The sequence below is a fragment of the Protopterus annectens genome, chromosome 8.part0, assembly GCF_019279795.1.
Source record: "Protopterus annectens isolate FY-2018-M chromosome 8.part0, PAN1.0, whole genome shotgun sequence".
Lineage (NCBI taxonomy): Eukaryota > Metazoa > Chordata > Ceratodontiformes > Protopteridae > Protopterus > Protopterus annectens.
Window position 1 is genome coordinate 9,894,621 of NC_056741.1, and position 24,224 is coordinate 9,918,844.

At 36.4% G+C, this 24,224-nt stretch overlaps 1 protein-coding gene across 2 annotated transcripts in view; it reads left to right on the forward strand.

Annotated features, from left to right (window-relative positions):
* The window catches only part of SCNN1A (sodium channel epithelial 1 subunit alpha), a 307,957-nt gene that overhangs the window by 228,510 nt on the left and 55,223 nt on the right, over positions 1 to 24,224 (forward strand). For both annotated transcript variants that reach the window (XM_044079561.1, XM_044079562.1), the window contains 3 exons: positions 2,931 to 3,029; positions 16,142 to 16,259; positions 21,724 to 21,802. In XM_044079561.1, coding sequence (XP_043935496.1) covers positions 2,931 to 3,029; positions 16,142 to 16,259; positions 21,724 to 21,802 — 296 coding nt within the window. The remainder of the gene's footprint in view (positions 1 to 2,930; positions 3,030 to 16,141; positions 16,260 to 21,723; positions 21,803 to 24,224) is intronic.

Sequence of the window (24,224 nt, forward strand, 5' to 3'; positions counted from 1 at the left end):
GGCTATGTCTAGCGAAATTAAAAAATAAAGTTGGATCTGACCTGGTTGTTTATCACTAAGTAAAATAGAAATAGATGAGTGGAAGGAAATAAAAAAGATATTGAAAAGCCTTGGACCACTTCTCTGATGCTGTAGATGTAGGCATAGCAAAACAACTCTGAAGAAGAAGCTTGATTGAGGAACACTGTTGGTAAAAATGGAGGGGGCAGTAGTCTTGTAAAGTTGCATCTGTCAAGCTAACTAAATGCCTCCAGCTTTAGTCGTGAATGTTGATGGGAACAGACGTTCTCATCTCAGATCATGTGATGAGACTGCATTGGCTAATTGGATGATGTGTACTTCATGTATTACCACCATCAAATTCTCCATACTTAATCAGACTTGCATGCTGCGGCTTTCTAGGCATCTTATAGAAAAACGCCAGAAGACAGTTCTCATGGAAAACAGGAGTTGCCTAACAAAGGTATAAAGTTTACTGGATGTATTGGCAGAGCAATGCCAAGGTGTTAAGAAGTACCTTCACTGGTCAGCAGAAATGAGTGGCCAAAAGGAAACAGAGTAACATAAAAGCAAACTCAACTCAAAAGAATGATGCAAACCAGAGAAAATGATTTGCTAAGACTCTGTATAGGAAGAAGTGGTGATTTGTTTTTTTTTTCTTAACTTTATGTTTGTTTATTTGTTTGTTTGATTCTTTATTTTGGAATGTTATGTTAAGGAGCCAAGCAATTTCTGAATAACATGGAGAAGACTGAGAAATGCCTGTATGAAAGGAAATGAGATAATGAACATTTATGGACTTCATTGAATTTGAGATGTTTACCATATAGTTCGCTTTTGTAGGAATAACTTTTAGGACTTTTGCAGTAGAAAGCCCGATGTCTGTCCCGATTTCTAGACCTTTGGATCCTTTCTCCTCCATGATTGGTGGACACCATTCCCACCTGGAAATCAGAATGTCAGTGGCATAAAAGAGACACAAGCTTACACTATCTTTATTTCTTTCTTGACACAGTTCATACAAAATCACATGTATTGCTTTAAAAGCATTGCCAAGTAAAGCAAGATCCAGTACAACTGCTAGAGCCTGGTGATTGTTGGGGCGACCCAGTAAATGCAAAGAAAAAGACAATGTCCCACACACACATTTCTCAACTCTGATTTTGCCATTTTGCTTCTTTAATTTCTATCCATCCCCCTATGATGTGTGACACCTCTGAGTTCTTCTATTTTATTGCCTCATATGTACAGCAAATGAGAAAGACTTCCTGGAGGTTGTCACAGTCAACAAGGAGAGGGCAAAATCTCTCCAAAACTACCATAACCAGGGGAATTTGCACTCCTTGTCTAACACTAACATGACATCAGCCAAGTCCATCACTAAGGTCTCCCCAAAAAAAGAAAGCACTACAAAAGGTGCCACAATCAGAATGCATATAGTGAGCTCAATAGCACTTTGTTGGAATCTGAAGGGCCTTCCCTGGGCATAAGGACATAAAGTGGTGGTGCTTGTTTTTTTTTTTTTTATTAGCTTTTATGTTTATTTATTTATTTATTTATTTTGATATTTCATGTTTAAGGAGCCTAACAAGTTCTGCACAATGGAAAATGGAGATAGGCAACATCTGCGTAAAAGGACATTGACAAGGGCAATGTCTTTTCTAGCACCCGACCCTGGTATCTACTTTGACCAAGGCCTTTGGTGATGTCCCTTTGGAAACAACAACATATACAGATGGTGGCACATCTTGCTTATCTAAATGGCTGCAGCAGCTAGTCAGTGCAGAAGCCTCTCAGCAGCCTCTGGCTTCACTGGTCCTATTATTGTGTCCTTGGACTGAAGTGGAATACTGTCAGTCTTTGTCCATGTGGACATCAGCAGCTCTAAGGTCAATGTCTCAGATGTCTATCCACACCCTGAGCCACTAAGGTTTTCTTTTGCTCAAGAGTGCTTTAATGCAATTGTGTATTTGGGCTAGGCTCCTCAATGGTCCCCTGGACTGCAAGACTAGTAGCTACCTGAGCCAAGGCCATGTTATGGTCAATTCCACTAGGTCTACTGAAGCTAATTCTGCATATCTTAGAGGAAGTCAATAATGACAAGATTCTGAGAGCAGCTACCTGATTATCTGTCCACACCATGTCCTGGCACTATAATGTGGACATGGCATCTAGGGCCAGGGCAGGATTTACCATGCCTGTTTTTTAGGAGCTCCTGCAATGTACTTCGCCCAAGACCCAGCCACCCAGTGATTCATAATTATTTGCAATCTCCCTAAAAGTTATTACTGCAACTGAGATGTATCATATCAACACAGTACAGTTGTGCTGGAACAATGCAAATGTAGATGTTCTAGTATGTTGCTGTAGCAGTTTCAGTTCCTCTTCATCCATTTCTGTCTTTTCTGATATCACATTTAGGTTGGGCTAGGTTTTCTAGTCACTGTTTCTTCTGTTCACACTCTTTATTTCCACGACCTATCACATTTCCTCCTTGGGTTGATTTAAAACTTGTAGAGGTAGCTTGAGGGCTTTCTTGCTGGACTGCCTTCCTATGGAATGCTTCCACAAGAATGGTCAATGCTCTGAATTCACGTCATACAAAATTTTATTACCATGGCAAGAAAAAAATATGGCACCAGCAAAAATCCCCTTCATACCACTAACATCATGATGTCCACGTGAGAAGGGTAATCACCCAGCTGAAGAGTTAAGGGTGCTAAGCTCTGGAAGTCAAGCCCGTTCTCAGGGCTTGTGTGACAGAAGTGCAAAGTGTTATTACTAAAACAGTGAGCATACCTGAGTATCTACAATTACAGTTTCTAACACATTACTTTATGTAGCTGGCATAGATTAACCTGTTTTGTATATCTAAATTTTGCATATTTATGTTTAGTCAAACTGAAGTCACTAAAATTGTCTTCTTTTAGGAGATTATCAGCCGCTTAGGTGGGGTGTACGGAAACTGTACAGCTGATGGGAGTGACATCAATGTAGAGAACCTATACAACTCTGACTACACCCAACAGGTGAGTTTTCAGCTGAAGATATAAACCACTGATCATTTTAAGGACTTTCTGTATGTAAAGTGTTTTTATTTTGGTGAACCATATATGACGTGGACAGAAAAAAAGCTAAATCCTGACTGGTCAGAAAGCTGGCACATTACCTGAGCAACAGATAAAATTAACAGCATTAGGAATTTCATTTACTAAAACTGACATCGTTTATGGATACATAAAGGTACTTCAAGAAAGTGCCCCGTGCTAAACGCTAGCTGATGAAATAACATGCAGGACATGGTTTAGTTGTTCTCATTTTTATGTCAACATGTGTACTTAAAGTGTGGTACAGTGGTGCTCTGGTTAGCGCTGCTACCTCACAATGTTTGGTTCTTCATTTTGGTTCCTGACAAGAGTGCTTCTTCTGTGCAGTCTGCATGTCCTAACATGTCTGTGTGGGTTTTCACAAGGTACTCTGGTTTTCTCTTAACCTTCTAAAGAGATGGAGGTAGGGAAAATGGTGATCATCTAAGGTGTGTGTGTGTGTGTGTGTGTGTGTGTGTGTGTGTGTGTGTGTGTGTGTGTGTGTGTGTGTGTGTGTATGTTTAGATGTATCTATTTAGATTGTGCTACACATGGTTGGATCTTGCAGACCGATGTTAGTGATGTTTATGCAGTTTTCATGTAGTTCATCCAACACTACATACTCCATGCCATGTAATTCTTTGTAACAGTAAGGAGTGAGCACAGTCATCAAACTGACTATAACTGCTGGTGGAGGACCATCTGCAGATGAAAGTACCTTATGCTCAAAAAGACTTTAATCCAGCTTTGCAGGACTAAAGTGACTATGTGTGTGTGTGTATGTGTGTGTGTGTGTGTGTGTGTGTGTGTGTGTGTGTGTGTGTGTGTGTGTGTGTGTGTGTGTGTGTGTGAATTAAGTTGGAATACTGTGGCTACTGTTTTGAAATATGTGACTTTGATCATTATTATTGCTATTATTTTTTGACACAGACATCTGCAAAGGATGCAATCAACAGTATAACTCTAATCTCTTCATTTGTGGGATATATGTGAATAAAAATGACTAACCCTACTGAGCTGATAAAGTTAAAAATTCATTAGTCTGTCTTTACAGGACTACTGTGTGTTTGTGTAAAGCAAATTGGAATACTTTACTGTGGCTATTTTTATCATCATCAGGTATGTGATGTACATACAGAGTCAATAAAGTGGCTATAATTGTTGATTACTGACATTGGTGGATTATACTGACAGCAGCTTGAGTGGCCTTTTATGACTGAAATATTTTGAAATGGGTACTTTTGTCATTATTGACTCATTCAAAACTAGAAATTTAAAACACACTCTAACAAATGTTGCTGTATTAAAAAAGAAATATAATTAAAAAAACATTGGGCGACTCAAAGCGCACATGCATTTATGTACAGTCTTCAAAATGTGGGTGGGTCGCCCATGGTTTGAAAACAGTCCAGGGTCAAATGCTTACTTAATATGCCAGTGGCCAGATACATTTTCAATTAATGTGAGTTTCAAGGGAAGAGAAGTTTACTGTTGCTCATTTTAAGTCAGTTTTCAGTGTCAGGCTATTTTATTTTGTTTAGAAAAAGGCCATCTGTGTTTGTGCTGTGAAATTTGAAATAAAAGTTTCAGATTGTATTTATTTATGTATTTATTTTACATTTGTTAACTGGGTTTGCCCAACTGAATAGTTATAGCCCATTTTCAGTGGAGGACCAAGGAGGAAAACTCCAACGATTGATCTATACATAGTAACAATAATAGGTATAAACAGCATATTAATACAAAAATAAGAAAATCATAGCAAGAAACAGTTTACAAATGCTACATACAGAGTGTGGTTGAGAGAGTATTAACCTTACAGAATTGGAAGCGTGACCTTTGGTGATACATGTATCAATATAGACAGAAGTAGTGACTGATGGATTATGCAAATCTCTGTAATCATTGCAAAAGTAAAGAATCAAATAATATGCACACTGACAGGTTTGAATGGTGTTTATGGCAATTGGAGAGAGAGTGAGAGAGACATGTAATGGGACAATGGAATTGCTTGGGTGGCCCTGGTCCATTACTCTGCCTAGAGTCCTATCTGACCATAACTAGGCTCTGATATAAGCTCTAAGTCAGTCATTTATTCATCCTCTTGTCCCATTTCAACAGTGACAAGTACCTTAAAATATTTTTACTCCATTATTTACAACTTCTGTTATATCCACCCTTTACCCCATCTCAACTAATCAACTCACATAAGTGATACAAGATTTTCCTGATTTTTCATGTGCATTTTAGTTCTTTTTTGTAACATTTTGACATTTCCTTCCTCCCAAGGTACCTCACATTTCCACTCCCTGACTTGACAGACTGATGCACGTCCCAGATCTTTTTTTCCTGTCCTTGCTTGATTTGTAGGTTCCTCCCAAAGTAGTAGCATCACATACTTTACCTGTTGTGGGATGCAGGAAAGTCTAAATCCCAGTTTCCTTATTTCAGCTGTTTGTTGCTTCATTCTTGTCTTAGTAGTTTTCTTTCTTTGACTAGAAAACTTGACTATAAGTTGATCACCTTCCCAACCTCCAATGACAGGAAAGACAAGTCTTGCCTTCCACAAAATTGTTTTGGTGGTCCTCTGTTAGTGAATACCTTTCACCCATGACCTCAATTATCTATCTATCTATCTATCTCTTTGTTGAGTGAGTTAGTCCCACTAGGCTAGTGGCATTTATTCAGAGGACACCTGAAGTGATATTTATGTTACTACTAGAGAATATTTGGCCAGGGCATTGGGGAATTTCCTCTACTCTTTGCAGCTGCTCAGTGGTGCTAGTGGGCCATACAGCAGCAAGCAGAGGCCTAATGGAAGCAGCTGCATAGATGAGAGAAAATGTATGGAGACTTTGGCAGTGGAAAGTAAGAATTTGGAGAAAAAATTGATTGCTGTAGAGTTTCAGAATGTTAGTAAAGATTCATGTGTGGTGGATTTTACAAATGAGCAGAGTTTAGCTGTTTCCCTGGCGATGGAAGAAAGTGAGTCTGTTGAGTGGTACAGATAACAGAACAGGCATCAGGAGGGCTTACAGATGATATTCTGTTAAAAATAATTGTCCAGGATGATTGGTGAGATTCCTGCTGTTTCATGGGGTGAGATGGAAGATAACTTTTTCAAAGGGCTCAGGTTGGTAATGTGGAAAAAGGAACCATGTGATGTAGCAGCAGAGAATGTAGCAGTAACAGACAGCAAGAGGAAAGCAGGAACAAACTAAGAAGGTGTCTGGTTTTGTGGCAGCAGAGAATGCAGTAACTAAAACATATGCAGTAGTGACAGCAGGCAAAAAAGGAGAGCGGCAACAAACTGTAAGTAAACTGGTTTTAAAAAGAAAAGAAGAGAAGACCAACTGTCAGAATAAGAACAAAAAATGGTAATAAACAGATATTATGTATGGGATAATTTAGCAGGTGTTAAGGGTTTTAAATCTCAAAAAATAGGTCTTTTATATACATAGAGACAAAGACTTTTTGCGACTTAACATTTGAAACTGATGGAATGATGATGACATCTCTAGAACTGTGTAAGAAAATGAAGGACATTTCCATGGAGCAATTATTTATTTTCTGATAGCAACTTAAATGTTACAAAAATGTTGCATTGCAGTTTAGAACTGATGAACCGGAAGAAGACAATGTTAAAATTGTATGCGGGGTCTGTGTGAAACTGTTAATAATATTGTGAAAGTTAGAGATGAAAGAAACTTATGGAATGGAGGGTGGAGGTTGGAAGCAGTTTTGAAATGTGAAAAAAAAAAAAACGCGGTAAAACACTTGCCAAGTTTTACTTTTGAGGCTGGTTGAAGAGAGACATTACGATATGTTTGCCAGTCTAAATCATGTTTCTTTTGTGGGGACTTTTCTCATTTAATTAATGATTGTGACAAAGTACAATGTATCCGATGGGGGGAGATAGGACATACAGCAAGCAGGCATGTGTCTGAATGCAGGTTGTGAAAAAAGGGAAAAGGAACACTTATAGGTTCATAAATGTATACTAGGTTAATGACTATAGGTTCATAGATGTATACTAGGTTAATGACTATAGGTTCATAGATGTACACTAGGTTAATGACTATAGGTTCATAGATGTATACTAGGTTAATGACTATAGGTTCATAGATGTATATAAGGTTAATGACTATAGGTTCATAGATGTACACTAGGTTAATGACTATAGGTTCATAGATGTATATTAGGTTAATGACTATAGGTTCATAGATGTACACTAGGTTAATGACTATAGGTTCATAGATGTATATAAGGTTAATGACTATAGGTTCATAGATGTACACTAGGTTAATGACTATAGGTTCATAGATGTATACTAGGTTAATGACTATAAGTTCATAAATGTACACTAGGTTAATGACTATAGGTTCATAGGTGTATACTAGGTTAATGATCACTAGGGCCTTCAAAGCCTAGTTAAGCAAACCAAATGTGGCCTATAAGTTATATGTTTTATATGTTTATGTTAGTTATGACATGACTTACTGACTCCCTCTGTCCATCAGAGATGTGGATCCCAGATCAGAGATGAATTTTCAATTTCCCATCCAATAGTCCAAGTTGCACTTAAATAGGGTTAAGGAGGGACTTTGTTTCACATGGCTGGATAGCCTGTTCCAGAGAAAGGGAATTCTCTGAGATACGTATGTGTCTCTTCAACATGTCCTATTTATGTTGCAAGCAAAATTAAGGTCTTTAGATCTAGTAGTTCTCATGCTGTTTGTTTTAAAGATGTGCAAAAAGTTCATCAGAGTGGGGTTCAAGGCATAGATCACCTCTCAGTAGTCTGTAAGAGAACAAGTATATAGATAGAGCTTTGAGGAGATCTGCATAGCACACTGTGTTTATGCTCTGTATTCTTTTTGTAAGGAACCTCTGTGGACATTCCAGTTACTGCATGTGTCTGATCAGGTACATACTGAAGAGGCATAATACTAAATTATAAGTCTGATGAGGGCTGTCTATAGTGTCCCCTTCAGTATGTACCTGATCAGACATACCAAAGGGGGCATTATACTCAATGATGGATCTGATGAAGGCCGAGCATAGTGGTATAATGACATCCCTGGACCTTGAACCCATGCCCTTAACTATGAATTGAGCAATATAGATAGATTTCCTTACTACTGTGTATACATGTTGGTTGAAGACCAGGTTACTGTATACATGTGTTCCCAGATCGCTGACTAGTGGGTCAACTCTTAGTTTTTTTTTTTTTTTTATGACATAGTGACCTACTTTTGGATGGATTCTCAAGAGCAAACAGTAAATAATGAAAAATAACAGGAAAGAGGAAGACAACATGCATGAGGAAGGACGACAAGAGGCTGGGGAAAGGGTGAACTACATGAAAAAGAAACTACAGAAGAAGGAAAAATATGGAAGGGGAATCAGGAGAGAACGAGAGAGAGAGAGAGATAGGAATCTAATTCTGAGGATCAGGGATTATTTGTACATAAACACAGGAAAAATATTATATTTTGAAAGAAAACAAAAAACCTTAAAATATTTCTCCAAAACTTTAAAAGAAAGAAAAGCAACGCTCTCAGAGTACTTTCGGTAAATGTGAACACTATTATTAACACTGTAAGAAGGATCAGGATACTGGAATGTTGTGCTAAATGTGATGTGGATGTTATTCTGTTAGTAGATGTAAGATTCCTGACACCTGAAGAAAGACTGCAAACAGAAAAATTGTGGGTTGGAAATATAATATGGAACTTAGGAAGTGAACGTTGTTCTGGACTAGCTGTGATGTGTATCTAGATGTAGCACTGGTAGGGATGGGAAGATCAACTGTTGTGGATGGAAGGTGAAGAAAACACATTTATAGGATTATAGTATTGTATGCATGTACAACTAGCAAAAAAAGAGAGAATATATTTAATCAAATATTAGACTGTGTGGTGGTTAACATGAAAATTATAATTGCAAGGTATTTTAATTTTGATTTAAGGGGGAAAATGTGAAAACAAAGGGAAAGATGTAAAAAATAAAGGAAGTGATTAAATATAGTAAATTAGCTGTGTGGGACAAAAGTCAATGGACTTATAGAAGGGGACACTTAGCTATGAAACTGATTATTTTGCATCATCGGAAGGCTTCGGGGTAGCAAACCCCGATATAGTTGTGACTGTTTTTTCAGACCACTTAGCAATATGGATGGAGGTGATAGAAGAAAAGAAGTGCATTAAACCAGGAAAGGAAATAAAAAGAAAGTCCTTCTGTGTGACACAACTCATTACTAAGAGTTTGCATCCAGGAAGAAAGAGGTCATTGTCTACTCTTCCCTCATTAGGCCAGTCATTGAGTACAATCCCCCATTTGGCATGTACCTCACTAGACACCTGCAACAACTGGAGAGATCACAAAAGTACCTCACAAAGAGGATCCTAGGCATTAAACACATGTCCTACATGGACAGACTCAAAAGACTCCAGGTATTCTCTGTCTCTTATCACCTACTTAGAGGCAATCTCTGCTTGACTTACAAATGATGGATCTGATGAGGGCCGAGCATAGTGTTTCAGTTAGAAATGCTACATCTAAAGAAATCCCAATCCCTCCGCACCACACGCCTCAGAGACCTCAACCTCATTACCACAATCAACAGAACATGCTGGAGGGACCCAGAGACTGCCCATGCTATGGAATAGACTTCCCATACATGTCAAACAGAGCACTTCATTGGCCTCTTCAAGAGAAATCTTGATGAGTGGATGGGAAATAGAAAATTCACCCCGGGGATCACTCCAGTGGCTCTACTCGACAGAGGCACTGGGAACAAAGGTCAGGTGGCATGATGCCGGGGTAATCCTATGTGCTAGGCTTGTAAAGGATCCAGGGCCATTAGCCTAGTACACACCTATGATCCTATGAATCTAAAAGAATAAATGAGAAATTATTGGATGAAATTGGAGAGTGGGAAGTATTGCAGTTATGGAAGGATCATATAACCATGAAGGGCATCTATAAAAACTGATTATTACTGTTTAGGCATTGATATTTACAATGGAGAAGGGAGGGGATAGCTGCATATTTAAATATGTAAGATAGTAAAGGAGGATATTAGTGTCTTGGGGAGAATGAAAAATGTAAAAGGAGAGGTAAAAAGAACACAAGACAAAATTATGAGTATTGTACTACAACATGTGGAAAATAACAGAGCGAATGGAAGGAAAACAAAATAAAATCCAGAATGAATTAAGAAAGAATTTAAAAAAAGAAAGTACTATTAGTGAATTGGATGAAGTACTTAGGAAAGTAAATACTGATTCAGTATCAGGCCCAGATACTATAAATTATGGAATGTACAAGCAATTTTGTAAATGTATTGAGTGAATAGTTGAAGGGCTTGATTAGGAAGTGTTATGTAGTGGGATATTAAAATGTACATGGAAGAAAGATGAGAAAAATGAAAAAAAAAACTGGAGACCCTTCATACTAAATAACAAAGATTATAACTTTTTATGAAAATAATACAGAAGGCATTAGAAGGAAGTATGAGAGATAAAGGATGTCAAGAATTGTTATTGGTTTTGAGAGAAATTGTTGATGGTACTATAAGTAAAAAGGAGGATGTAAAACTTATGGTAGGTGATATTAGCATGGCATTTGATACAGTAGGACATGATGCTTTGTGGGATCTTATGGAGAAGTGTGAAATAGGAAATAGAATTAGGAGACTGTGTATGTCAGCAAATCAAAATAATGGAGTGAGAGCGTTAATGAATGGGTGGATGGGTAAATAAATATGCATGAAGTGTCGTATAAGACAAGGATGTCCCATGAGTGGAATATTGTTTGCATTAATGCAATAGTGAATGAAGTAAGTTATAAAATGAATGATGATACAAAGAAAGATAGAAGGATGTGGTGCAATAAGATTTCTGATGGAGACTGTTAATTAAGAAGGTACAAGCAAAGGGGAATATGCCATATAAAAAGAAAGTTGAAAGAGTGCATTTATTGGCTGGCCAGCAAGAGACAACAGAGCATATTTTAAATGTAAAATACTGGTGAAACTCTGGGAAAATTCTCTGTAAAAAGTTTTTGAGAATATTAACAACATAAGCAATATAGATTTGAATGCAAGTATGTAAGGATATTACAAGAACAAGAAGTAAGAATATGTGAGAAGTGCAGATAGAAAATTCAAGAATTCTTTGCTGTAGATTATTTGGAATGAAAGACTATTACATTTTGTTTAATGAGAAATGGATTTTGGCTGATATATTGCAAAAAATTAGATTATGGTTGTGGAACCCTGAATGATGCCTCAATACAAACAGAAAATGATTGACTTTAACAATTTTCTTAGTTTCTGGTGTCATTTCAAGGGGATCCAATACCTGACAGCCTGGGAAGACATGATCAACAGACCACGATGCTTTGCCAGAGATGACCTGCATCTGTCTCACTTGGGCTTCAGTCTTCTGGCAAAGGCTCTTGTCTCCCCTATAGTGTGTTGGGGCCGAGCAATTACCTGCTCATTATCACCCCATTTTGTTCTTGAATATAGATTATCATATAATTACTATAGCCATTTATTAAAAAATAGCACAATTAAATAAAATATTAATAAGATCTCAATTTGGCTTTTGCAAAGGAAGAACAATGTAACAAGCTAATAAATTCTTACAAGCTGTGATTTTTAACAGTCAATACAATAAACATGCTAAAATGTGATGTTTTTAAGGTTTTTGATATTTTAAGTCAAAATTGTCTTTAAAAAATCTTTGTAGTATTTATTACGACATAATATTTTGACAACAATTTAACATTTGTATTTGCACACATATGCAAATATAAAAATTTATAATGATGAACTATTTAGGAAATTGCAGTTATTTACAAGAATTCATTAGGGTTGTCCTTTATCCTGTTCACTATTTGTGTTAGCTATAAATGCATTGCTACTTAGGGCTGGATTCCATAAACTTCATGGAATTTGGTGCAATCCACAAGAGTGCCATACCAGATTTGCCATTAGCCAAATAGTATATAGATATGATACAGTCTACAGAGAATATCTCAGCACAACACAGACATAATTAGCGACATCAGCAAAACCACAATCAGTCATGTTAAATATGTATCCAAGGAAAATTCATTCATAAAATACAATATATATGTGCATTACCAAAGCACATCTAAGAAAGGTTTATAAGTGCAATGGAACTTTGAGTAATACATGGAGAGTACTAATTGAAGACAAGCGTGCATCAGCCACTATATCTGAAAAGTGACCAATATCTACAAGCATGAATATCGTCATAATACATAAATGGACATATATAAATACATCCATCACGGTCTGTGAAATCTGACGTAATCTGCAAACCTTCTCATAAACAATGTAATTAAGTAAGGCAAAGAGCAACCTTGGCCACTTTGCCAAAGCTAGCAGTAGCTAACGATGGGTGTGGGACATGCATGAGAACACAAGTAATGCACACAGCCAAGGAAATAGGGTGATAGAAAAGCAGATGTGGAGTGAGGATGATGAAGAGAGGGATACAAGAGATATGATGGAATAGGAAGGTCAGAGGGAGAGTCAGAGGGGCCTGGACAAGTGTTTGGTGGGAATAGTCCCCACTTATGAGGGGAATAGAAGGGATAGAAAAGACATGGAAAGAGGAGGTGGACAAAAGAGAAGGTACAAACAAATAACAATCTAGAGGAGTGTAAAGGTGTTGCTGATAGTAGCTGGGAATGTCATATTGCAGAGATGCTTGGAGACTTCCTGTTTGGAAACATGCACGAGCCTCTCTCACACCACCAGTATTCAGTGGTGTCCCAGCTATTGCAGGGATGGGATTAAGCAAGGGAGAGTGGGATTTGTACAACTCACACACCAGTATTCATTGGTATCTCAGACACTGCAGGGTTGGGATTAAGCAAAGGAGAGTGGGACATGTACAACTCACACATCAGTATTCAGTGGTATCTCAGTCATTGCAGGGTTGGGATTAAGTAAGGGAGAGTAGGATTTGTACAACTCACACACTAAGCTAGTTATGTTGTATCCCCAACCATGAATGGATAGGGCCATATGGCTGTCATATGGCCTAGATGTCTTCATAGTTTGAATGAATGTTCTGATTAGAAACCAGTAGCAAATCCACTGGTCTTGAAGGCTGTGTACAAAAAAAATACAACAACCACTTGTATTATCTCATTTCACACTCTCACTGTCCAAGTGAAATCTATCTCTTCTAATAGGGTATGCCACCAGAAGTCAAATTAATATAATCTATATATGCTGTTTCCCCAACAATCATATAAAATTATCATTCAGCATAGTTTGTGCAACTGTCCTTTTCCTTTCACACATAGTCTGTCCCCTCAAAAAAGATAGTGACATTTTTTACACTTCTGACATCTCACAGAAAATAAAAAATGAAATGCATAACGGCTACAGTAATGAATATCAGCATGGTGCTGTGAGAAACATGCAACATCTCTGGCAAGGCATATCTATGATCTTTCAACAATAATCACATATCTCTTCTCCATTACCCCCAAAAGGCAACCATATTGTTTGTACATCTCTTATAATTATTTGTCAGTAAAGTGAAAAATGACCACAGTAATGCATTTTAAATTGTTACTTCTGAACACATATACACAGCTCCCATCAAGTAATATCAATGCTTTTTTTCATATATATTGGCTATGTAACTGTACTTTAAAAACAGCCTATCCACAAAACAAGATTGCTACTTTCTGTATGCATTTCTAATGTGCAGTTGGGAAGAAAGTGAAACATATATTGGTTTCAATAATAAAGTTCAGGTTGTTGCTCACAGGCACATACACTGCCTCCTAGGTAAGCCACAACAATTATCATGGACCTCCCTGTGCTTTTACACACAGCCTCACTTTATGGACTCTGCTGATGTTAGATTGTGATAAAAATGAAAGAACAAATGAACACAGCAATATATTTTAACTTGTTCATCTCAGGCAGTGCACTATCCTCATTTTCTCAAAAAGCCATGGCAACAATCAGTTCATAAAGTCCACAAAAATGCTCTCTGCTTTTACACAGAAAATGCCCCCAACAACAGTTCCTTAGAAATGTGTGATTACAAAAGCAAAGAAATAATGGTCATAGTAATGCATTTCAAGTTGCTGTTGAAGCCACCCTACCCTGGTCACTGTAAATAGTAGGTTACAATTAAATGATTCTGCTGTGACAATGTGTACTATTACTGCTGTCTGGAGATATATATATATGGGTCTATCTTAGTACATCGACATATATATATATATATATATATATATATATTTATATATATGAGCTATGAAGATATGAGCATTGCACCAAGCAGCAGCAAAACAAATGTCATCAATAGAAGTTCTGGATAAGGAAGTGGAGGAAGTGGAGACTGACCTTGTGGAATGAGCTTGTCATGGTTTTGCTAAAGACAAAGCCTTGTGTTTATAAACATAAGAAATATATTCAGTGAGCCACCATGCTAGTGTTACTTTAGACACAGATTGTTCCAGCTTAGTTTTTGAAAATGAAACAGACAATTGGTCAGAGTTCCTGAAAGTTTTTATTATATGAAGGTAAAATCTCAGCTGCCTGTGTACATCCAACAAATGAAGCATATATTCCCCTTTACTGGAGACTTTTGGGAAGAACACTGGTAAATTAATGGACTGGTTAATGGCAAATTCAAAAGTTACTTTCAAAGGAAAGGAAGGGCTGGTGCAAAGAGAAATCCTGTCGTTATGAAAAATGATACAAGATGGCTGGCAAGATGTGTCTTCCAGTGATTGCCACTCCTCTGGAACAAACTCCCAGCTCACATAAAACAGAGCTCCTCAATGACCCTATTTAAGCATAACTTAGACAACTGGATGGAAGACCATACATTTACCCTGTGTTCCTCTTGGATAAGCGCAGTTGGTGCTGATCATAGACTCATGCTGCAAATATAGATCATACAACTTGGTCAATAAGGGAACAAGGGTATAACATGGTTAGGCTTATAAAGGCCCTAGGGCCAATAGCCTAGTAACCCCCTATGAACCTATAGTAAGTAAATAAAAACATGTACCTTCAACAAACACCTATCCTTGAAGATTGGGGTGTCTGATCCTGTAGGGAGTTTGTTGTCAAATGAAGATTTCAACAAAAGCACTGGAATCAGTTGCTAAGGTGCATAGAATACATCATAAAAGGACATGCACTGACTAATCATGTCTTATTACTATGTTAGCAGGGTACAGGTAAGAAAATATTTTAATTAATGGTATGACCTCTCACTTCCTGGTTGTGAAACCCATAGATTTTCATGGGAGCACAGTAATTAATTAGCTAGCACAGGTACTGTACTATTCATAAAATTACCCCAGTTTTGTTCTGGATTGCAAAAGACTTTTTTTTTATTTTTAAAATCACTTTTGTATAGATTTTACAATATATAAAAAAATAAGATGGGTAAAAAATGATATAATTCAGTATCCATAATAACCAGATATCACTTTAGTGTACTTCTGAGTTATCTTAGCAGCCATAGTTAAGGAGCTGTTCACACTATGCTTCATCTTGGAGTGGCTGCAAAGGTCTTAGGTCCAGACCATCAACCTAGTTATCAATGAAAACTAATTATATAGCCATTCAACTTATCATTAAATTGATGCAGTGGGTTAAACAATAAAGACTTAGAGCTTGGTTTTTAGAGAAGAAAACTGCAAGACTGAACAAGAATGAGCAGTAAAATGAACAAGTAATAATCTGCAACAAAATCCACATCTTGATAAAGGAAAGTTAGCATTTGTATCCTTATAATTAGTAACAAGACTATATGGCTTTCGACATTTACATATGCTAAAAGGAAAACTTCAGTAAGTCACACTTAGGAAGGCTGAAATAGTCCTTTAGAAAAGGTAAACAGCAAAACTAATTTCTTCTGGATCCCTAACAAAGAACCTATGAAATATTATAATATTAGCTTTGACTCAAACTCACATGTTGATTCTACTCTAAAGTGTGCTTTCTAACTTTAAAAACTCTTCTCTTGCAGGCATGTATCCGTTCCTGTTTCCAGGCTACTATTGTTGAGAGATGTGGTTGTGGATACTACTTTTACCCCCTACCTGCTGGAGCCACATACTGCACTAACACCAAGCATAGAGGATGGGGTATGTGTCATTCTCACTACTGAGGTTTTGTCTCAGGAGGTATATCTTCTGCTTTGTAGCATCAAAGTCAAAGGACTAGAGTGATATTAGCATGGGGAAGCATTTAGTTTTGTTGACAATTACTGAATTTGTACATCTAAACTAACTCATTCCATAGCAAATAAGTTCTGTCTTGGCCATTTCCAACGTTTTCTGAATTTGTTTTTTATTTATTCATGTATTTACATTTGTTTACATAATGCTAACTGTGTTAGATCTACTGAGTAAAGCCCATTTTCAGAGTGGACCCAGAAAAGAAAAAAGAAAAATTTCTTGTAAAAAAATTAACAATAATGTACAAAAGAGAAAATGTTCAAAAGGTATAAATAGTTTACAGTACAATGGAGAATGTAATTTCAATAATATACAGGAAAAAGTAAAACATGTATGCTATAGGCCAATTCACAAAAATTGTAGTGTTGAAATATTTGAGAATGCTAGCAATTTATAATGTTTTCAGTGTGCTCTAAGGTATGTTGTACAGAATAATTTCAACAAGACACTCAGAAGGAGTAAGGATGTTTGCATGTTACACACCAGCAAAATCATTTGAGGTTTATGCTATCAAAGCAAATAGGAAATCTGAGGTGGTTAGTTTCAATTAAATTATGTTTTTAGACAGTTAGGGCATGCTGATGGGATAATTAAGTGGGCTGTGTATGTGTTTTTGAAAGTGGCATGGTTTTCACTTAGCCATATGAGAATTATTTTTATTTTTATTTATTTATCCTTTGCTGGTCATGTTAGTCCAGCGTGACTCCCCTGAAAAACAGACTACTCCAAACATAGTATTTATACTAGTAGGAGAAATCTGACCAGGGCATCAGGGAATAATAATGATTATAAGATATTTATGAAAATAATGCAAAAGAGATTTGAAACTAAAATGGAAAATACTATGGAATATAGTATAAAGGGGAAGGGTTGTCAAGAATTATTGTTAGAAAAATTGTGGATAATATTACGAACAGAAAAGAAGAAGTGAAAATCATGATAGGAAACCTTAATAAGGCATTTGATATAACTGGACATGAAATCTTATGGGTAATAATGAAAGAAAATAATATAACTGATAAAGTTAGGAAACTGTGTGTCAGTGTATAGTAATACTAAAATAAAATATACTTGTAAATGGTTGGTTAAGTCAAGAGGTACAGATGAAGAGTGGTATAAGGCAGTGATGCCCAATGAGTTATATATTCTTTGCAGTTTTTATAAATTTGATTGTATGTGAAATAAATTACAGAATAAAGGAGGTGGGGTATATAACAGCTGAAGGGTTAAGAATTCCAGTTCTGTTAACATATGTAAATGACATTATAATAATTGCAAAAAACTAAATTTGGATAAAACAAGTACTAATTTGCAGACATGAGTGTCTAGAAACGATAGGGATTGCTTTAAATAAAGAGAAAAGTAAAGTTTTAAGTGATATAATATAGATGGGGGTATATGTTTTACAGTGAATAAAATTTCTGCGTTAAGTATAACATCTGGAGATAAAGATATAAGTAGAATTCAATGGGGAAAAAACAATAAAAGAAATTAAAAAACTGTCTTTGCTGGAGAACATATAAATTGTCATACAGAAAAAAAGGCGTATTTGATAAATTCCATACTGATGGGAAAACTAGCATACTTAGTAAGTATATTTATGGTGCCAACAGTATTTGAAAAGGAATTATTGCAGATATTTTTTTTCTTCATTTATATGGTGTTCTAGATTAAACCCAGTAAAAAGAGGCATTTTGTATGTAAATAAAAAGGAAGGAGATTTGGGTTAATTAACCCAGTGGTATATGCCACATCATTAAATGTGTAACAAAGTGTTAAAGTGAATAAGTCAGAAAAATGACAGATTAGTAGTAAAATCACATAAATATATGTATGATAAATTTTGGGGTATGATAAAATAGAATAAAAGATAAAAATAGTGCATTAATGAAGAAATAAAATGTTACCAGGAAAAATATTTTTGTAGAAAATAAAAACTGATGAAAAGGAGAGAAATGTTTGCTATAAGAATATAATTTCGTATGTAAAACCATGGGAAAATCTAACAGATGAAAAAATCAAAGCAATAAAAATAAGCAAATTGTTTAATCAGAAAGTAGACTGCCATTTTGTGTGTGTGTGTGGAGACTGGTAATAGATAAATGGCCAGTGAAAAGAAACATGCCATATAAACAGAAAAGTGACAGAATATGTTTATATTGTCAAGAAGAAGACTGAACATTTGTTTTTGAAATGTAAAAGAGTAAAAAAGTTATGTAAATATGATTTGTTGAAGATATAAAAGTGCATAAAATAAACACTGATATGATTAAATGTGGATATAAGAATAGAAGTAAAGAATATGTAAAAAGAATAGATAAAAAGGACTTTCGCATCAGCTTGAGCCTTTGTCCATCTCTGATGTGCTATTGATTGCTGTTTGAGGAAGCTTAATAAATAACTCACAGATATGTTGTCTAAAGATCATGTCATCTGTACTGAAAAGTGAATTTTCTGGAAAAATATATATATCACATGATGCAGGTCACTGTAACTATTACAACAGCATTTAAAGGCCTACATCCCACATCTGCAGCCTAATTTTTAAAACATATATGTATGTTTAATTAATCAGACTTAAGCTTGTAGGTGGTGGGACATTTCCCTGAGGGACTATTTGACTGGGAGCAGGACAGCAGGATTCTAAAAGGAGTTGACAGAAAAGCTACTTAATGTGTACAGAACTGTAATGAAACCAAATTAAGAGACAAAGAGGAGCTTAATCTCTCCTACATGAAAATTATAAGGACCAGGTTTGTTTGTTTTTGTTTTCTATGGTAGAGCAGTGATCTCCACAGACTTTTTTCACACTCGGCCCAGGAACAGTGTTGGGTTAAGTGACTTGCTCAGAGTCACACACTTAGACAATAGGGGCTGAGGGAATCAAACCTTTCACCTCTGAACCACAGGAAAAAGTTTGTACAGCTCCTTAATATTAATACTCTATGCCAACGGCCAGGCAGTTAGGGTTGCCAAAGGACAGTCAAAGCTTAGTTTAAGATATGGGAAGAAAAGTAGAAAGAAAGTAATCAGATGTAGCAGACCGTATAGATTACCAACAACAAGGATTTCTTTGAAGCACTTCTTTACACACATGGGTGTGTACTCATGAAATGGACTCCCAGGATAGGGGACAGACAGTGAATCCATGCAGGTAATCAAAATGGCAGCACAGCGCCAGCAGAGAAAGGGAGAAAAGAAGGAAGAATAAGGTGGAAGGAAATTTAGAATGTTAAGTGCACATAAAAGACACACTAGATGGGCTTATTGTCTCTTTCTTTCAGGTAAACATAAGGAGAGTTACTCCCATCAAAGGGGGGCAAGAATTATTTGAATTTAAATAGATTTATTAGACACAGTAACATTTAGCATTGATCTTAAATGAATTAAAGATGCTGTGTGAGAGAGAATACATTGTCATCAAGAAAAAGAAGATGGAAAAATAGATATCTGCTGTAAAGTTAGAACTAATAAATGCAGTTTTGGTACCCGACTAGCATATTTCCTGCTGATCAAACAACAAAGAAAAAGTTTCAAAGACAGATAATTAGTGTTTTAAATAAGTCCATCATTTTTGTTGAGGTCAATAATAGCTAAAGGCTTTGCCACATCCAAGAAAAGGACACAAGAAAGTGAGATTTTTATACTGCTGGTATTATATATTCATTCATTCATTCTCCGACACTCGTGTTACCCTTTTTCAGGCTGCAGAGGAAATGGAAACTATTCCACCAAGTAATAGACAGGGTGAGACAGTGATCCATTCCAGTACTACTGTATTAAATCATTTAAAAAACTTGTATGTGGTTGTTTTGGTATTGTGGCAGGATGACGTCCACACCAGCATAATGCATTTGAATGGAAAAAAAAAAAACAACAGTCATCCCAACCACACAGAAAAACATGTGCATGTTCTGTAAAACAGAACTGGAAACAGTCACACATCTTGTTGCTGGGTGTGATACACTAATAACAGAAACCTGTATACTGAAAGGCTTAATAATACAGCAAGACTGTTGCATTGGGGATTGTGCTGACATTACAATAATGAAGTAGCTGAGAAGCATTGGAAACATTATCCACAAAGCATTATAGAAAATTATGAAGTTTATATCACATGGAATCACCAATTACCAACAGTTAAAAACTATATGTGAGAAAACCAGATATAGTCGCCCATGAAAAGAAGGCAAAAGTAGCATTGATCATTGAAATTGCTACACCCAGAGATTACAGTGTCTTATGTACAGAGAGACACAAAGTCATAAAATACCAGGATTTGCAGGTAGAAATAAGGGTAATGTGGAAGAAGGATACCCAGACAGTTCCACTAGTAGTAGGAGCAACGGGTCTTTTAAAAAATAATTTACAGTCGTATTTAGATATGTTACTGATACATGTAACTCCATATGGATTGCAGAAGGAGTCATTAATGGGCACATTGTGGTTGCTGCAAAGAGCACTTCTGGCTAACATCAAAAACTGAAACAATACTAATTTCATGAACTTTAATCATACTTTGACTTAGGAATGGGGTCCATTCCTTTCATGGTATTAGTAACCCCAAAGACTTTTAGAAATTAAAAAGGCAGAAAACAAAAATACTGAGGATTAACTTCAGCCAAATACGTCATGTCAGTGCATGAAACAAAGCAATCGTATATTTAACTATTTCATTGAAAGTCCATCTGATATAACAGTATCTCATTTAAAGAAATCCTACTGTACATACTGCCTGTCTCATTTCATACATACAGTTTTGCTTTATGACAGCTGTATAGTAGTGTACAATGTATGGCCTACAGTACTGTTAGTCACTCATAGAGTTGAGATCCAAAAAGTGTCAGATTAAATATTATATTTTAGAAATGAAGTCCATTAGAGAAACAGCTATCAAACAAATGCCTTAGTGCCAGATATTCATTAACACAATACAAACCAAATTAATAAAGTTCTGCTAGGAAATAAGAAACTAATAACAGAATGAACAGCGTGTCTAAGACAAAATCTTCTGAACAGTAAATATCAGGGGATATGATGAATTTCCTCTCTAACTGTTGTAATGCATTAATAGGCACAATATGTTTGTGTGTGAGCTCATATGTAAAAGAACAATAGACTTTGGCAGTTGTTAGGAAACATGAAAGGACAGAATAAGCTATAATATGGTCAGCCAGTGGCTTTCTGCATGATCATGTATTAGTTTACTGGTCCCAGCAAGAGATCATAGATTGCGAAAAGGTTGTTTCAGAGAAGTAACCACTGCAACCTAACATGGTTCTAAACTAGTGAACATCAGATTAATTTTCCATCTTAGACATTTGCTAGGTCTATGTAGTTATTGTATTTTATATATTTTTTTCTTTTTCAGGGTATTGTTATTACAAACTCTACAAAGCATTTGCTGCAGATGAACTTGGCTGTTTCAAAAGATGTCCTAAACCATGCATGTAAGTATGTTCAGTGTATACTTATTTAATTTATTTGTGGAGTGGAATAATCCAACTAGGAGAAAAGTTGTCAACTACTCATTACAGCTTCTACAGACATTTCAGGAGTACATGATTTACATTCGGTACAAACACATGAACAATGCACCACAGGTGATACAATGCCATAACTTATAAAAGTAAAACAAGTGTACAATACAAAAATATGTAATAGATGTAGTTAGGTACATGCATTAACAGAAATTCACATTCATAGGAAAAGGATACACATTGAGAATTGCAATCCCTGCATCTTCTATATGGTTCATGTGTAAGAACTAGGCTAGCTGAACTTGCGGGCCATTCCAAGCCTAGCCAATCTCCTCCTCAAAGGTGAGAATCAAGCCCTATACCCTGTGTCTCCCATTCAAACACTTCATCCACTATACCAGCCCTCAACCCCTTTGAACCCATGGCACCAGCTGGAGACCAGAGTACCCATCAGCCATGAAAGGGGTCTACTCCTTGAGTCTGGTGCCCTGACATTATTTGTGGTAAACTTATGTTCATGGTTTCTTTTTTCATAACAAAGCACCACTCTACATTTATTCATAGGTTGTTTGTGTTCAGGGACACTGATTTTTCCATTTGTTTTTCCGAGGAATGGCTTAATGAATTTTCTACTAGTGTAACATATTAAACCTTTGTAACCACGCACATAGAGTAAATATTGTACATGATACAGTATAGACACTATTACATTTTCCTGTAGAACTCGGATACGATTACTCACGCATTAATAATTTATGGTATGTTTTTGATTATGGTTTGGCATTTGTTAATGTAATATTGGGCGGCCATGGTGGTGCAGTGGTTAGCATTGTCGCCTCACAGCAAGAGGTTCTCTGGTTCGATCCTCAGCTGGGGTGCCTTCTGTGCAGAGTCTGCATGTCCTCCCTGTCATTGCGTGGGTTTCTTCCGGGTGCTCCGGTTTCCTCCCACATCCCAAAGACATGCTGTAGGTGGATTGAACACTCCAAATTGGCCCTAGGTGTGTGTGTGTGTGTGTGTGTGTGTGTGTGTGTGTGTGTGTGTGTGTGTGTGTGTGTGTGTGTATGTGTGTGTGTGTGTATGCCTTCTGTGGAAGGTTGGGCGCCGGGCTGGCAACTCGACACCGTAAAACTTCACTGCCAATCATGAGTGGACAGGTAATCCGCTGTGGTGACCCCTAACTGGGAAAAGCCGAAAGAAGACAATTTGTTAATGTAATATCACTGCAGGCTAATACTGTTGTATATTCTTGCCCTCTGAGCCTGGGTTGTGGCTAAAAAAGTTCAGCAGTACACCTACTTAGTCACCAAATAGTAAGTAAATAAAAAATAAATAAATGAATAAACAGACATACCAGTAAATCCTGAATTTGGACAAAGTATTGAAAACCATGACATTTTCCCGGAATTTTGCATTTTAGGCTATATCATTATCTCACAACAGCCTGTATTTCTTGTTTTACTACTTATAATACTATGAACTTGCTTTATTAACTGCTCTACACCTAAAATATGTAATCTGTATTAATTTTGCATATTACTTATGGTGTGTGTTTGTACACAGTTGCACTATAAATTTATAATAAAATCAACATAAAGACCAGAAATTATACTTGCAAATTATATGAAGAATTCCTGGATTTTATCTCATGAAGACAGAACTGATTTTTATTTTTTTTTTGAGAAACGTAAGTAAAGTCTCCTGGTTTGTATTTTAGCAACATTCTTTCTGAGGTACAATCCCTCAACTTCTTCCAACAACACTTTAAAACACAGAAGCTTTTTGATACACCAAAGAGAGACAGTTGCACTGGTTTACACTTTTTTTATTGTGGTGTGTGTGTGTGTGTGTGTGTGTGTGTGTGTGTGTGTGTGTGTGTGTGTGTGTGTGTGTGTGTGTGTGTGTGTTTTGTATATATATATATATATATATATATATATATATATATATATATATGTATGTATAAAGTCATATCAGCCAGCTGTAGTGCTTACCCCATCAGGGTACTTCTTAACAGATCTATTCAGGAGTCCCACGTACTTACAGTCTGGAAAAAGGAAGCATATATTCTCTCTCTCCACAAAGGTGGCAACAACTCTGACACTTCCAACTTTCACCCCATTGCTATCCTTTCATCCATCTCCACAATATTAGAAGAATGCATTCACACTCAGTATCCTAATTATCCGCTTCATAAACAAATCCTTTCTCCTACTCAGCATGATTTTAGGCTTGGTCACATTACTATTACACCTCTTATATCCTTCATGGATACAGTTAACCAGGCCAGAGGGATCTACCTGAAATTATCGACAAGCGAAAAGCACGACAACGAAAACACCAACACAAAAATAACGAAAATTGAAATACGCGAAAGTGTAAATGCCCAACA